This window comes from Abramis brama, assembly GCF_963993115.1.
Source record: "Abramis brama genome assembly, chromosome: 7".
Lineage (NCBI taxonomy): Eukaryota > Metazoa > Chordata > Actinopteri > Cypriniformes > Leuciscidae > Abramis > Abramis brama.
Window position 1 is genome coordinate 8,549,856 of NC_139969.1, and position 18,553 is coordinate 8,568,408.

The 18,553-nt window shown below is 38.1% G+C and overlaps 1 protein-coding gene across 1 annotated transcript in view; it reads right to left on the minus strand.

The window, feature by feature from the left end:
• The window catches only part of ephb1 (EPH receptor B1), a 240,319-nt gene that overhangs the window by 127,069 nt on the left and 94,697 nt on the right, over positions 1–18,553 (minus strand). The window contains exon 3 of the mRNA XM_084119768.1: positions 9,786–10,467. Coding sequence (XP_083975894.1) covers positions 9,786–10,467 — 682 coding nt within the window. The remainder of the gene's footprint in view (positions 1–9,785; positions 10,468–18,553) is intronic.

Sequence of the window (18,553 nt, forward strand, 5' to 3'; positions counted from 1 at the left end):
GCTCAAGAAACATTTCTAACATTTTTGATGAATAGAAAGTTCATAAGAACAGCATTTATTTGAAAAAGAAATAACATTATAAATATCTTTACTGTCATTTTTGATTCATTTAATGCATTCTTACAAAAAAAAAAAAAACAAAAAAAAAACATTTGAACAGCATGCAAAACACAATTAGGTATACTATAACAATTTGGGCAAATGTTATGTCTTGTAAGGTATAATTTTGTTGTCTACTGTTAGGAGAATAAAAGTGAGCATAAGATTCCTAAAATGCCGTGTAGCAGCTCTCTTACAGGGCCCTGACATTCAAGAAGGTTTCTCCAGCACTGCACTTTAACCTGCTCAAACTGGTGTATGCAGCAGGTATGAAAGGTGCCGCAAAGATGATTAGAAAGCATCAGTGTCTTCTTCTGTCTGACACAAACACGCACAGTGGGGTGTTTTTTTTTTTTTGGTCCTTTCCTTAGTCAGTGGCTTCGGCTGTTAAATGACAGCTGTTTGTAGTGCCTGAAGCCAGCATGGGTGAGCTAAACAAGCAAGTCTGAGGTGCGTGAACTTCATCTGAAGTGACAGGACACTGGCTTTGTCTTTTTCCATAATAAATATCTCAGAAATAATCAATGGACTAATTCGTTCCTCCTTCTTTATCAACAGATACAGCTTTTTTGCTTACATTTTTGGGGATACAGTAGTTATAAAAATTATATAATTTCCCTATATGACTCCATTTCATTCAGCAAACACAAAAAGACATTAAGCAGAATGTCTAGGTGTCTCTTTTCCATGCAATGGAAGTGAATGGGAACAACATAAAAGTACCCTAATAATAAGCCACATGATGTTTGCACTGTTTTCAAAGATGAGGAGAATTTAGGATGTTTCAATTCAACTCAGGGCCCTATTTTAACGATCTAAGCGCATGGTCTAAAGCAAAGGGCGCAAGTGCACTTAGGTCCTGTCCGAATCCACTTTTGCTACTCTAGTTTAACAACAGTAAAAATGATTGGCGCACCGGCGCATGGTCTAAAAGGGTTGTCCCTATTCTCTTAATGAGTAATAAGTGTGTTTTGGGCGTAACGTGCAATAAACCAATCAGAGTCTCATCTCCCATTCCCTTTAAAAGCCACTTGTGCTCGCGCCATGACGGATTTGCTATTTACATGGCGGAATTCGCAAGCGGAAAAACTGAATGCGTCTCAAACGAACAAACGGATCTGCAAACGGAGAGCAAACAGTTCTGCTCGTGTGCGAGGTTAAAACGTGCAAGCAGATCATCTACAGGAAAAGACAGGTTCCATCATATCTTTATGTACACAATAATAATCTTTTACATTGTTATCCATTTATTTTTAATATTTGGCATGTTTGTGTGTTTATGCTGTGCACATGTTTGCCCTGTGTGTGTAATAAGCAGAGTTGTGCACCCACCTATAGGTGCATATTACTAATGCACCCTTTAAATAACAACAAAAAAATAAAAAATACTGCGCCATTGACTTTAGACCAGGTTTTTGTTGGTCAATGGCGCAATCTATATCAATTGCCTCAAAATAGCAATGTGCCATCAACGCGCCCGGACACTCTTCGTTTTCAGACCATGCGTGCTGCCCATGGGCGCAAAGATGGGCGCAAATGCGTTTGCTATTTAAACAACGTGGCGCAGGACATGAAAATGATAACTGCGTCGGGCTGAAACTAGCAAAAAAACACTTGCGTCGTGCCTGGTGCTCCATTGCGTTGGGTGTATGATAGGGCCCTTAAAGTGAACATCTCCTGTTCCATGGAACTATGGCAGACATACAGGATTGTGATGACATGAGGCTGAATAAATGATGATCACTTTTGTGTGAACTCTTCCTGTCTTCCAGATTTTACTTTATTTAAATGCATACATGAAAAAATTACTGTACACTTGCATTCATTCACAACGCAACAACTGCAATTCAACCATTAAGAAACATGAGTGATAATCTGTACTGAAACAAAATGTCAAAATCAGGGGGGGAAAGCCTCTTATCTGGGTCAGTACCAAAGCGTGCAGCAGTGAACTAGCAGTCGATCAATCATTGGCCTGTGTGCGGAGCAGTTTGATTGATTGGGAAACAGATTTTTCCCTGCATGTTTCTGGCTATGGGCCGTGTACGGGGCCTCTGGTGCTGGTGTAGGCTTTCCAAACCATTACCCTGACCCGATCAATGACTGACCCACACTTACTGCTAACCTGACGGGCTACTGAAGCAGAAGAACCCTGAAGAACATGTGGTTTGCTCCAGATAACTGAAGTAAATATTAATACATTAAGCAGAGCTCAGAGGAGAATGCAGGCCCGCTCATTCAACCCTCAGACACGGATCCATCAGAGCTATAAAGCATGCAACTTCCCCCATGAAAATGATACGGCTCAGAGACTGCTCTTTCATTTCTCAGAGGAAATGATGGAGTTAGTTATGTTTAGTATCAACTTCAGTCTCAAGTATCAAAAATATTTATCCTTCAATTCCAAAGGATTTTTAAATTGGATGGATGGATGGATGAATGGATGGATGGATGGATGGATGGATGGATGGTAGATTGACAGAACAATAGATAAATAGACAGCAATGATAGATGTATAGATGGATAGATGGGTAGATGGGTGGATGGATGGATGGATTGAATGATGGATAGATGGGTAGACAGTATGGTAGAGTGACAGAACAATAGATGGATGGACAGAGCGATGGATGGATGGATGGATGGATGGACAATAATATAGACGGGCAGAAAGATAAATAGACAGACATACAAACAAAACGATAGACAGACAGACTGACAGACTGATAGAACGATGAATAGGGTGGGTAGACAGAAAGGTAGAGTGACAGAACAACAGATGGATAGAGAGGGCTAGATCGAATGATAGAACGATGGAAAGATAAATAGATGGATGGATGGATGGATGGATGGATTGATGAGTCCAGTAAGTCCAACCTCTTAGAAAAGTAAGATTACACCTCTCCTCAACAAGCAACCCTCCAGCCTTCAGTATGAGCAACAGTGCTAATGATGTTGCTATATCAAACACTAGTAAATAGTGTGTTTGTGTAAGTGGGCGTGCAGAATCACATGAACTAATGATTTCACTGTAGCGATAAAGCTCAAAGGTTCCACTTTAAAGTCTCTGTTAAAAGGCATCTAGGGTTCTTACAGAACGCACGGTCAGAGTTTATCCTCCCTCAACATGAAGCCAAAAAGCTCTCTCTCCATCAGAGCAAAGCTAGCGAAGAGCTCTTCTGTTTTTATAGCTTTGTGTACATGGTGTAAACATGAAGATCACAGAGATGGAGCCGTGACACTTCTGAGCGGCAGCGCCGAGGGGAGGGTTTGTTTGTGCTCTTCAAATGTGTAATTAAAATGAGCATTAAAACACACTCACTTTTCATACCGCTGTGTCCTCGATGACTTTTGAGAGAGCAGAGGGAAAACGAGAGACAGAGACAAACAGAGGGAGAAGAGAGAGAGAGCAACAGGGAGAAAGAGAGAGACAGATAAACAGAGGGCACATAGCCACTGCAAAGTTTTAAAAGTGACAAGCAGTCCCCTGAGTCACTGCTATATATATATATATATATATATATATATATATATATATATATATATATATAAAGAAAATCGCATAAAATTCCATAAACGTTTAAGAAAAAAATAAAGTAATATATATATATATATATATATATATATATATATATATATATATATATATATATATATATATGAAAACTTTCAACTTAAAAAGTTTTAAAAAAGTAAAGAAAATAAAAAAATGAAAGAAAATGTCAACATGTATTATTATTATTGAGGTTTACTATTGTTATTTTTATATTTTTTTTTAAATGAAAACTTTAAACTTGAACTATTTAAAATAAAATAAAAAATGCAAAAAAAGGAAGCTAGATAAAAATAATAATAAAAATGCCAAAATACATTATTATAGTTATTTAGGTTCAGTATTGTTATTGATAACAATTAAGTTTACATTTTTCAAGTTTAAAGGTTTCATTGAACATTTATAAACTTAAGTCCAGAAAAAAAAAATAGACATGTTGAATACAAAAAAGTAAAAATGCCAAAAGCCCATAAAAAAAAAGCCATACTAAACCTTAAACTAAAATTAAAATCCAAAATTTAAAAATCAAAACCAATTTAAAACATTATTAAATACTAACACTGAATACAATTAAAATAAATGTTTAAGGTTTACTGGTCCCAGATAAGTGGCAGAAAAATGGACAGAATGGGTGGATGAGTAGTTTTTCAGTTGATTTGTTTATTTATTGAATCTGATTATAGAATGTGGTTATCACTTCCCTAAATAAAATTTGTGTGTACAGAGCAGCATAAAGCACCCAGAAGAGACGACAACTGTATTTACTTATATGCCAATCGCATTCAGTGTGTATTCCTATTCGGAGAGCTGGAGACAGAAAGAAACACACAGATTGGATGTCTCTTTTGGCCCTGTTCAAGAGAGAGAGAGAAGCAGGAGTCGAAATTACTATGTCTGCCACAGTTCTCCTCATTTCGGTCCAAAAGCTGCTTTTAGTCAGACACACACACACACACACACACACACACACACACACACACAAACACAGACCTAGCACTATTCAGAAGAGATTGGTTTTCTAAATGGCGTTTGATGTACAATTATTATAAAAAAAAAAAAAAAAGGACATCTGTGATTTCATGTGCAGGCTGGTAATGAAAGTGGACCAGGTCGCAAAAAAGAAATCTAGCTTTAGTTACGGCATTCGACAAAGGTCAAAATAATATTATACTGCAATTACAGACATTATACACACGGGATTAGATTTCTAAGGACACAAGAGTTGTTCTGTGATAAACACAGAATTCAAAATCACAAAGTACGTCGGTGAAACACCAATTTACCAAACACCTCCCTTAGAAATGCGACTACTCAAATTCAGAAGAACCAAACAGCCAGCTATCCTCTGTTTGCTCCCAAATGTTGGCAGTCGCCATCAGAAAACCATCATGTACACAAATCTGCATCCTCAACACACGGCCCCATCTGCTTGTGCTTGTTGTGGGTCATTTGGTGGGATTTTTGAGAGGGGAAGAGGGTTCTTCTCTCTGGGAAAAGCACGGCGGATCATCTCGCATGCAGACGGTGGAACACTGATTGGACCGCGCGGTCTAAAAGGAGTAAACAAACTTCAACTAGATGAGTGGGATCTTCCAGATGTCCAAAACCTGAGCTGTTTGTTGTACATAATCGTATCAGTGTGTGAGTGTGTGTAGGGGTTTGCTTCTGTACTCAATGACTAGCATGTGTGTGTTTGTTTATGCATGTTTTAATAGAGCTCTGCAGTGTTTGCCTATGCCTGATTGTGCAAGTATATAGAGCCGTAGGTGTGTGTTTATGTAACAATGCTTTTCAATGGCCTTTTGTGTGTGTGTATATAGAGCTGCAATTGCATGCATGCATGTTTCGCGTGTTTATTTGTCTGTGTCGATCTGTTCAATGTGTATGTAAATCTAAAGGTGTAAGTCTGTTGTTAATTTAATTTGTCAAAAAAAAAATCTTAATATCACATAGGCTATAGAATATATGCATAAGAGACATGTTAATGTCTACATCAAATATCAAAATTATTCAGTCTGATGTGCATATACCAATATTTTTGGTAAATGTGTTTGTCATAGTTTACATCTTAGAAAAAAAAAGGAATGCTTAAAGGAATAGTTCACTTAAAAATGAAAATTCTGTCATCATTTACTCACCCTCAAGTTGTTTCAAACCTGTGTAAATTTCTTTGTTCTGCTGAACAAAAAAGAAGATATTTTGAAGAATGTCGGTAAGCATCCGGTTGATGAACCCCATTGACATCCACAGTAGAAAAAATATATATATGGAAGTCAAGTCACTGGGGTTCAATAACCGACATTCTTCAAAATATCTTCCTTTGTGTTCAGAAAAAGAAAGAAATTCATACGGGTTTGAAGCAAGCATATAGATGTTTGCAGCATTTTAAAAACTTTATTCAAATGTTGGTGGTTACATCCGGATTTGATTTATGCAATAGCCCAAACCCAAAATTAGCATAAAAATACATGGAGAGAAAAGCAGCTTATGTCTACAGTATATGTCTGTGTTTATATTTGCCTTCCTCATTTTGAGTTTGTATATAGCTGTGTGGGTTTTCATAAGCCTATATCTGTGTGCATTTGTGTACTGTATATATATGTTTGTGTTTATACAGTGTGAGTGTTTGTATAGTATTTATATGTATTTACATACACAAACAAATTGTATGTGTATTTATATACACATACAAAATACTTTCACAGAGGAAAGTATTTTGTATACGTGCATTTGAAAAAGCTAAACGTGAGTGTGTGTGTGTGTGTGTGTGTGTGTGTGTGTGTTTGTATAGAGCTGTCTGCTCTCTCCAGGTGTGTGTCAGTTCAGACAGCTCTTGCGGTGAGTGTATCTCTGTTCAATTCCGCAGCCTGTGAGGGGTCGTCCGGCCTTTCACCCCTCTGTCAGAGCGCTGGAGACACACACCGACAGAATATAGAGCCAGATCTGCACCCCAATCGGCTCGACCCAGCCTGGTCCCAATCACTTTTACTGCAGAACCGAAGCTGAGCCGAGCCAACACAACACGGCCTCTCTGTGCTAAGTGCCGTGCTTAATGGGGGAGGTTATTTTATTAATATTCTGATTTTACTTCGGGTGACAGCCATCATTTCTCACCCTCGGGGTGAGATCTAATCCAACTCTCACACAGATATGTGGACATACACACAGTGATTATTCAGACTCCCTCGAGCAGGGTCAAAATAACAAACCCAGCTGTGCATTAGATAGATAGAGTGAACGAGGGAAATGAGAGAAAAATAGATAAACCTTCCTGGAGACACCTTGGCTGTTTTCTAAATAGCAAACTAGCATACTACTCATACTATTTTTGCAGTAACTATAATGAGCCAAGTATTAAATGTTTTATATGCATGGTAAACCTTTTTTTTTTTTTTTTGTTGTTGTTTTTTTTGCTAAAAAGCGCAGTAAACAGCACACTGCATATCCTGGAATGTAATGTACAGTATACCATTTCACTGCCAAAAGTAACTTTCTTAGTCATTTTTTGGTCCTGTTTTCCATTAAAAATATCGAAACATTCTTAAATCATGATGCATTTAGCGTTGTTTCTTGAGAAATTAAGTCAGTTTTATGTTTATGGAAAAAAAATCTACCAGTGGGATAAAAATAAACCTGCTTTTGCAGTTGTTGTTTTTTTTTCTTACCTCATAGGCAATTTATTTTTCTTATTTTTCGTTTTAAGCATAAACCTCAATTAATTTCGATACATTTTTCAGAAAACAAAACTTAATATTGTCATTTTCATACTAGAAAATAAGACAAAAAAGTAATAAAATTACTTTGCAGTATACCGCATGTACCATAACTAATAGCAATGGTGATTTTTAACATATTTCTTGACTTACTATTTAATCAAAGTGCCAAAATTGATGAAATGTGTACACAATTTTGAATTAAAAAGCAAACAATTCATATTTATTTCTAATAATCAACACACAAATTTAAATTTGATCCTAATGAGGTCATCTGACAAGCATAATGAGGTCATGTGACAATGTGGCATACTACTGTTTGCTTTTACAAACTAGATTTAAAAAAAAAAAAAAAAAAAAAAAACCAGTAGGCAGCACACAGTGTGTAATGCGACTATGTAGTCAGTAGTATGCTGTAATCCCTTCCAAGACACAAAGCTGCTCAGACTTCCTTGGAGACACATTTATAATAGCTCACACACCTTCATTAACCCAAAAGACCAATTACTCTAATCAACCTCTAATCACCCTCTCCAGGTCCAAATTGACCAATGAAAGCAGAGGGGGGTGGGAAGCTTTGGAACCAGACGACCATCAACAAAAACAGACTAATGAACATTAAAGGAATACTTATTACCCCAGGTTTCCTGTGCTGGTAAAATCAACCCTGTGGAATTTATGGAAACTTTATAAGAATGTAATGTGTGTGTGCAATATATTACCCCATCAAAAGCCTTTATGGGAACTCGCAGATCAAAGCGGCTGTAATTAGTGGTGACTTGCTGTGTGCGAAATCGTTAATCCGCTAACACACTGGCTTTTAAAAACCGCGGCCACATCTAGATGACAGACTTTACACCAGGCACTAACACCCTGCAAAACCTCAACCATCTTTAATCTTTAAACTTTAATCTAAGTTTATGACAACTTTATCACTTCTTCCAGATCACTGAGCATTCCAGAAGACATCCGACACCGTGTCCTCACCAAGCACAACCACGACACGTTTCCAGCATCATTTTTCCGTCACTTCCAGCAATTGTTGGTATGTTTCTGTCCATTTACACCTATATTATTTTTAACTTCACTTGTTCCTTTAATACATTTTGTTATTAAACATTTTTCCTCGCCTTCACTTCAACATGACAAGACCCCAGGTGAAAGCAAAATACTGTACAAAACAACAACAAAATAGCCAATCCAAGCATAATTAATGTGTGTGTGTGTATATATATATATATATATATATATATATATATATATATATATATATATATGTTACCGGCAAAGTGTGTAATCCGGCATTCTATAGAATGCCTAGGTAATGTATAGAATTAGGTAATGTATTCTATGTAATGTAATTCTATACATTGCCTATATATATATATATATATATATATATATATATATATATATATATATATATATATATATATATATATGCCTGTATATATGAGGAGTCTGAAACAAGTCTTAAACAGGGACTGTATGGACATCATGACCATCTCTCTGTAAAGAAGACCTTGCCTGAGGATGTCAACGAACTCAACAAAGCTGCCACCTGTGCATGTGTGTTTTTATGTGTAGAGGCACCTGTGGTCCTCAAAGTTGGCCCTATCAAACTAAGTGGCATATCTCTTTATTGATCAAGACAGATAGCTGTCAATCAATCTTATCGTCTCTCTACACGTTTGGTCCTGAGGGAGTCAATATGGCACTGGCCTTGAGTGAAGGCCAAATCGGCCAATTGCAGACCTTGAGAGAACAATATGATTATGTGTGTGAGTGTGTCTGTGTGTGTCAATGTCCATATGAAAAGAGAGCGGCTAAATATAGACAAGAATGAAAAAAAGTGTGCATCATTCAACCCAACATCAACACCACATTCTGCTCTCTTTCGATCTGAAACACATGTGCACGTCGCCATATTAATCCAGAATAAATCTACTCAAACTCAAAATCTGTTGAGTCTTCTCAAATAATCACAAATCTGCACATATCTCTCAACTCAATCTAGAGGAAGTTCATTAGTCAAAGCTACTAAATAACTTTCTAGAGCTAAAAGACCAGCTTAGTCACTGGGTTACCAGCAAATGTTGGGTTTTGGTTGCTTTTGTCCCAACTTATCAACTAGCTTACCCAGCAAGATGTCTTTAGTCAGCCTGCTCACTAGAAAAACTTATTGTCGGTAAATGTCATGGCTATACTGTACTGCTCCAGCTCTAAACCAGCATAAACCTGGAATAAAATGGAAATTCATACAGTTTAAAGTCTTTTCAACAAAGATAAATCTTGTCAGTGAGAAAAGCTCAGAAAGATACTAAAGACTATCCTTTGCTTTCCACCAACTGAAAAAGATAATTTAAAAACACTTGCATACTTATATGAACCAAAGATCAACACTACTGAACCCAAACTCTTACCTCTACAGACGTTCCCGTTATCCGGCTCAAATCCCGCCTTGCAGGTGCAGCTCCCAATCGGAACCATCCAGTCCCCATCGCCATTACAGTACAACTTAATGGGTACGTCCACTTCTTCAGAGTTCGGGATGCACATCCCGCGAGCGATCACCAGCGAGGTGCTCTCTGCCCCGGTCAGGGTCTCTGGAAAGATCGCAAAGTTCTGCACCACACTGGGGCATTTCTTAAAAAACACACGCACGGACAGCAGGGACATGCACGCACCATAGTCCTGGAACGCCAGATAAAAGCCATTTTTCGAGAGTGGACCGAAGCTCCGCACCTCCGTGTTCACTTTCATCAACCTACCACCAAAATCCACCTGTGAGAAGCTCTCGTCCGCCGCAATGGTGTCCACCTTCAAATACGGAGCCTCCATCCAGAACGCCCCACCTTTAGTGGCGATGACGGAGTCCGTCTCGTAGTAGTACAGGTTAAAGGTCTCCTTACAGGACCCAGGCACTCGCGGGATGCTGCTGCAGTCTCGGACGGTGAAACGCATCTCCACGTAAATGCGCTGAGCACCGCGCCGAGCGATGAAGGTGGTGAGCAGCCAGTTGTTCTGGTTGGACTCGAAGACGTTGCACACCTGGTACGTTCGAATGGTGTTGAGGTTTTCGTCGTAGCCGCTTACTTCCTCCCACTGGAAAAGAAAAACAATAGGAGGTTTAGCACAACAGAAAGAACAATGGCAAATGACCGTACATAACTGAAACTCACGGTTCGTTTATTCAGGCTATCACTATGCCTTTTAAAAGTTTGATAAAAGTCAAGCCCAACAATTGACAAAATGGAAAGTTAATTTTAATTTTGGGGAAATGTTTATAATATTTAAACTGGAATCTCTTATTATAAAAGGACAATAAGAATATTTTTGTTGTTGTTGTAAATTAATATTTCAGATACTTATTCATAACATTGCTTTCATTTACTGGTCTAATGACGTAACAAACAAATCAGTGAACAAATCTGAATGATTTTGGGTGAACTGATTCAAATAAGTCTAGTCTCTTGGTAAATACATTATACACAGTAATGTGCATTTTCCATTTTCAGGTCAATGGTGTGAAAAAAAACCTTATTTCATCTTAAAATTGCAAGAGGTGCCTGTTGAAGTGGAATAAAGATGAGAAATATCACTGCTGGTCCATTTGATGCTATCGATGTGGAACCGTGGCCTGAACTCCGACAGGTTTCTGCCTTTCATAAAATATTGATACAAATTGAGTTCCCAGAAACCTCTCTAACCCCATATTCCCCACCCAAAAAACCATCTAAAAGCTTTTAAACACTACATCACTTTGAAACTTTTTTTTTTCCCTCTGTGAGATGATGAACCCTTTATGGCCTTTATTTCCGAGTTTCAGATCACAAAACCTGTCTCCCTAATCACCTGAGGTGGGAGGAAGCCGCTGCCATCTGCTTCGGTCCAGGCCAAGTGCGGCCAGCCACTTACCATTACAATATTACCATATTATAAAATGTGATGCGTAACAAATTTGAGATTATGCGCTATCGAATTACAATTAGAAGTAAGTGGAGCAGTATATGGCTGCCCTCCTGCAACCCTGATAAAAAAAAGCACCATTGGCTGAATGTGAAACATGGCACAGACAAAAAAAAAGAGAGAGATAAAGTGCAACCATTGACTTTAGACTGCTGTTGCAGGCAGTTCTGCTGATGGTTGCGGACATTATAGTCTAAAAAATGTTTTGGGGTTTTTCCAACATTTTGATGCCAAAGACCCCCCCCCCCCCCCCCCCCACTATCATCAAAAAGTTGATTTATTTCAAGAATTCAACTTAACAGGCGAAACTAATATATTATATAGACTCATTACATGCAAAGTGAGATATTTCAAGCCTTTATTTGTTATAATTTTGATGATTATGGCTTACAGCTTATGAAACCCACGAAATCAAAATCCCAGAAAATTAGAATATTACATGAAATCACACAGTAATTACACAGTGATACCATGGTCATTGAACCAGGTTTTGGTTCTTTTGGCAGTGTGGGCAGGTGCAAATCCTGCTGGAAAATGAAGTCAGCATGAAGTGCTGTGAAAATGTCCTGGTAGACGGCTGCGTTGACTCTGGATTTAATAAAGCACAGTGGACCAAAGTCCTCTTTTCTGATGAGAGCAAATTTTGCATCTCATTTGGAAACCAAGGTCCCAGAGTCTGGAGGAAGAATGGAGAGGCACACAATCCAAGATGCTTGAAGTCCAGTGTGAAGTTTCCACAGTCTGTGTTGGTTTGGGGAGCCATGTCATCGGCTGGTGTTGGTCCACTGTGCTGTCCACTCAACGCAGCCGTCTACCAGGACATTTTCAGAGCACTTCATGCTTCCTTCAGCAGACGAGCTTTATGGAGATGCTGACTTCATTTTCCAGCAGGATTTGCACCTGCCCACACTGCCAAAAGAACCAAAACCTGGTTCAATGACCATGGTATCACTGTGTAATTACTGTGTGATTTCATGTAATATTCTAATTTTCTGGGATTTTGATTTCGTGGGTTTCATAAGCTGTAAGCCATTAATCATTAAAATTATAACAAATAAAGGCTTGAAATATCTCACTTTGCCTGTAATGAGTCTATGTAATATATTAGTTTCACCTGTTAAGTGTAATTCTTGAAATAAATTCAACTTTTTGATGATATTCTATGGTTACACTTCAGGTTTTTAGTTAACATTAGTTAATTACTTTAGTTAATATGAACTAAGAATTAACATTACCTCTACACCATTAATCTTAGCTCATCTCAACATTTACTAATACTTTATTAAAATCAAATGTTGTATTTGTTAACATTTGTTACTGCACTGTGAACTAAAATGAACAAAAAAAAAAAAAAAAATTACGTTTTTTTTTTTTTTTTTAAGTTTTGCAATATTTTGAAAACTACTGCAATTAGAGAATATATAAAATGTTAATTATCCCCAAAATGACAAATCTGTCATCATTTACTGAGCCTCATCTCATTCCTTCATCTTCACATAGATTATTTAAATAGGAAACGTGAATGAGATTTGACAGCTGTAGCCGAGGGCAAGACTTTCAAATGATTAATAGTGAACTTTTTGGTCTTTTCCTCTTAAAAAGCTATTGAATGGCCTTAGATGACTTTCATGATAATTTTTTGGTCCTTTTTGGAGATTGACGGCCACTGTATGGAAAAGAGCAGCATCAACATTCAACCTAACACGTCCTTTTGGGTTCTATACGAAAAAGAGTCACACAAGACTGAAACTAGGGTGAGTAAATCACTTTAAAATGTTCATTTTAACCATAGCTGTCCAAACACACAATCCATGCGGTTAAAAGCCTGATTCTTTAATACTGATCTCAGCGGTGGACAGTTGTGAGGTAAAAGTACTGTAGGGTCATGTTGCCCGTACGTGATTGCTTGCTGCTTGAACCGTTCAGTTCACTGTTAAAGCTGGATAACAGGCACACCACCGCACGGCCCTGTGGGTAATCTCCACCTTTTAACAGAGCAGGTTGACCGATTGAACCATCCTACGCTATCCCAGAATTCCCTTGAGGTGGCACAGCCGTGGGAGAGGGAAACAAATACAAGGTTTGTAAGTGGACTCTTGAGGGCTGTAAACTTATGGTATCGGTACGGGAAGTGTGTGTGTAACTGTGTGGGCGCTGTTTGTTTTGTTTAAGTGTGTGTGGCTTCTGGAGGGTTGCTCACTCGTGGACCCTCACCGGATAAAAGTCTGATCCAATGGGCTATCAGCATGCGTGTACACCTTTGCTGTTTGTGTGCGTTATGAAAGCAGAAACAGAGAAAAGGAGAATTCGAGAAAATCTAATCTGAACAGTGATGGATCAGCGTCTGTGTGGCAGTTTGAAACCCAGGAGGAAAAATCAATGTGTGAAGTGTTGGCAAAACAGTATGATCTCTCCAGTATGTGACGCGAAGTAAAACACAGCTGAAATAAATCTAAAAGAAATTGTTCACCTGAAAATAAAACTTTGCTCATTATTTATCACTAGAGCCCTGCACGGGCCTCAAATCTAGGCCCGAGCCCGGCCCTGGCCCGAGACACTCAGGCCCTAGCCCGACCCGTGTCCGTCAGCTCATCAGAATTATCAGCCCGAGTCCGGGTTTTTTTTTTTTTTTCACAGCGGCAGACTGCCATTAAAATATGTCCGTTTTGTTAGTTATGTTTCTTTTCTTTTAATTTCTTTATTAAGTTAATTTAGACAAATGTTTGGAGCATTTAAAAAAAAAAAAAAATGACGACCAAGCAAGCCAGCCAACAGCGAGTAAAACATGTTTGATCAATTTAGCCTCTCAAATCAACGCTAATACTTTACTTAGCTACAATAAAATCCATAGATATAAAACACTTCAAGCATTTCACACAGACAGTTAGTTTAATGTTTATTTATTAAACCACAGTGAGTAAAATTTTTTGAAATACTGAGGCAGGCTCTGGCTGCTCGCAACAGCGCTCGCAAACGAAATGACCAATAGTCAATCTAAACAAATTAAACTAAATAAATCTAAAACAAACTTGCAGGTTATCTTACTTCAAAAATGCACCACAGAACATGGCCATTCTTTTTTCCAGTAGTTTCCAACAGTTAAACGAAAATAAAGTCCAATCAAACGAAAAACGAAAAACATCAGTTTCCAACAGTTAAACGAAAATAAAGTCCAATCAAACGAAAAGTTAGAACAGTCTCTTACAGAGCATCGTGGAGAAAAAGAATAGCATCCACAGTGGAAGATTTTAACCCAGTCCTCTCTTCTATCACTCGCGATTTTTCTCTTAATATTCTCCATTATTTGCACATGAGGTGAATCGTTGGTTCCGCTGACGGGAAACCTTCTGTGTGTGTGCGTGCGTGCGTGCGACTGTCATGTCAATCATATGTCAGTGTAATTATAAGATTATGAAAGTTATGAGGTTATTAAATGTCTTTCTATGTTTGTTTTTCTATCATCGACTTCAACTTCTCATATTTTTTTAATTAATGTCTAAAAATATAAAAAGAAGGATAACCCAAAAAAGGCCCGAGGCCCGGCCCGCATGTGAACTATGACGTGAAAATTGGCCCGAAGCCCGGCCCTAGGGGCGTAAAAAAGTCGGGGCCCGTCAGGCTCGGGCTGAAATGCAGGGCTTTATTTATCACGTCATTCCAAACCTGGCTTTCTTTCTTCCGAGAAACACAAACAAGGAAAAAAAAAGAGAAAAAAAGTTCACTCTTTTCTATGCAATTAGAATGAATATGGACTGGAACGCCATAAAAGCATCATAAAAGTGTCTCATTTGACATTATATACTAGTCTTCATAGATTTTCATAGAAATCATAGATTTTGGTGAGCATTTTGTCTCCAGCAAGCTGTTAATCACTGCAAACGGTCAGCGAGTTGAGAACCATTTCAGTCCAGTTCATCAACAAATCATTCATTGAAAAGATTTGGTTCAAAAGAATGATTCGTTCACAAACTGGACATTGATCCTTCTCTCATGAAATGGGCAAGGGGAGCTAAGGGAGCTTAAATTTCAGTCTATTCCTCTCACAAAGACTTGGAATAGTATACGAGTCATTCTTGATGCTTTTTCATAGTTTTTGAACCTTGAAAAAGCTCCAGTCCACATTCATTTAAACTGCATGGAAAAGAGCCACCAGTTACATTGTTCAAAACTTCTTCTGAGAGAAAGAAAGTCAGTCATAAAGGTTTGGCATGACATGAGAGTGAGTAAATGATGACAGAAATTTCATTTTGGGGTGGAATATCCCTTTAAATGTTACAATAATATTCAATAGACTAATGTTTAATTTAATAAAGCAGGAAAAGCAAAGAACAAATAATAAAAAAGCAATCATAAAAAGCCATCTGTAGCTGACTCGTTCATTCAAGCAATTCCACTTCACTAGAATTAATTCCATTCTTCTTGTAATGCCTATTGCATGATTCATATTTTTTAAATGTAAGATTAATGTGAGCAGGCACCCACGGGATAAATGTAACTTCCTACACAACACCACGATTCGATAAATAATTTTGAGAAAACAAGATAAAAAGCAGAAACACAGTCCGTAATGGTGGTAAATCAAAATCCAGCCCTCCAGAACAGTGCAGTTTCCATTTCATGACACATCTGTCACCATTTTTTTCACAGCAATTTCATATCTCCACGTTTAATTATACACTGTCATTTTACCTCTTTTGATTGCATCAGGTTGAATTGTTCTTTCCGGTAATTTAAAGAGACGTGACTGTCAGACAAAAACTCCGCCCTCCCGTTTACGCTTTCCATCTTTAAGAGACAACATGAAATAAAAATTGACCCTTTCTGCTTCCTTAATAACTGTCTTTAGTCTTATTGTGCACAATTTGTCAGTTATTTGAATAGATTCATAATGTTTTCATAATATTGCATAATCAAAAAAAGAATATGCGTTAGGTATATACAGACCCTTTCCAAAAAATTAGAATATCATGGAAAAGTTTATTTATTTCCATAATTCCATTCAAAACGTTAAACTGCCATAGATTCAGGGCCCACAACTTAAACGATTTCAAGTATTTAGTTGTTTATTTGTACATAATTTGGTCTTCCAGCTCATAAAACCCACGAAAACAGGATTTCAAAAAATTAGAATATTACATGAAATCACACAGTAATTACACAGTGATACCATGGTCATTGAACCAGGTTTTGGTTCTTTTGGCAGTGTGGGCAGGTGCAAATCCTGCTGGAAAATGAAGGAAGCATGAAGTGCTGTGAAAATGTCCTGGTAGACGGCTGCGTTGACTCTGGATTTAATAAAGCACAGTGGACCAAAGTCCTCTTTTCTGATGAGAGCAAATTTTGCATCTCATTTGGAAACCAAGGTCCCAGAGTCTGGAGGAAGAATGGAGAGGCACACAATCCAAGATGCTTGAAGTCCAGTGTGAAGTTTCCACAGTCTGTGTTGGTTTGGGGAGCCATGTCATCGGCTGGTGTTGGTCCACTGTGCTGTCCACTCAACGCAGCCGTCTACCAGGACATTTTCAGAGCACTTCATGCTTCCTTCAGCAGACGAGCTTTATGGAGATGCTGACTTCCTTGTGCATACAGAAATCTCACTGGATTATTACAATTAATGGCAAAAAGAATGTTTGGAAATGTAAACTGATATTTCCTACTGACACACTACAGCAAAAGATATAAATAACATTATTCTCTCTAGATATTAGTCAAATTACTTATATTGGACAGATTGGCTTATATACCTTTCATTTTGAAGTGGAGAATGAAGTTTAAGGTTGTGATGGTCGCGTCCGATATCCTGGCTTTGCCAATTGTGCAACACCAAATCTCCTTTTATGAATACTGTCAATTTCAGTGTCAACTTTAGTCAAATTCATATCATTTTCTTCATTTAGTCAAGAAAGTCACAAGTCCTTAAATTTCAAGTCAAGTCACATAACTGCAGTGCAAATTCCATGTTGTCTTTAAACACAGTAGAAGAGGGAGTGTATCATCACCTCCTAAGAGATAGCAGAGCTGGAAGGCATTGTTCTGGAGGAGAAGGAGGGATGAGAGCGAGAAGTGAGAAGAGAGAGGTGGGACTGGTGAGGAGGGGTGGGAGTGTAACATGGCTGGCATGATGAATGAGTTTACAGAGATCCTGGGCACAAATGAAAGCCCCTTTTTTTTTCTTCTTCTGACTGCCAAAGCAACTCCCCACCCCTCCACCCCTGTAATGATGATTTATCTGTATAAGATGGACCCGTCCAATCTGGCACGGCGCTGCCATTAATACAGGCCCGTCCCTCCCCAGCCTGGTCTAGGGACGCTTGTCTCTCTGTCTGCTGAAATGACCACAATCACTCAACCCGACTCATGCCACAGGCTACAGCAGACAGAGCCGAGTACCGGCTCATATATCACATTACGAACTGTGTTATACCATCAGAGATTTGCACATAATATCATGAGCATGCATGCATTGATACGCGCTCTCACATTAACACTAACACAGTGTCATTATTGCTATGGACATTAAACTTATAAAAGTGTAAAGTTATCTTTAGAATTCTACACACAGAGACAGAGAGAGAGAGAGAGAGAGAGAGAGAGAGAGAGAGAGAGAGAGAGAGAGATGCACGCGAGCATCCGTTTCCGTTTCGGGTTTTATTTTAGGATATATTAAAATGATCAAAAGTGACAGTAAAGGCATGTATTATGCTACAAAAGATTTCTATTCAATTCAAATAAATGCTGTTGTTTTGAACTTTCTATCAATACATCTTGGGGGGGGGGGGGATGTATCACAGTTTCTGCAAAAAATATAAATTAACACAATTGTTTTCAAAACTTAATCTATAATGAAATGAAGAATAAGAAACATTACTTACGAAATCAGCATATTAGAATGATTTCTGAAGGATCGTGTGACACTGAAGAGTGAAGACTGGAGAAATGATGCTTAAATTATAGAAGAAAGATTTAATGCTTGGACCCCTAACTATCCCTTTCCCATTACATGGTCACATGTTAAGCCTACAAGTGCACATGACACGAGGGCTGCATCCGAAATTGCATACTTCCTTACTATATAGTAGACGAAAACAGTATGTGACAAAAGAAGTATGTCCGAATTCACAGTATTTATAAAAGAGAAGGCAAAAAGTACATGGATGACCAACTACTTCCAGTGAGATTCTAAAGTGTGCATATGATGGACACTTCACTGTCCCATGAGGCC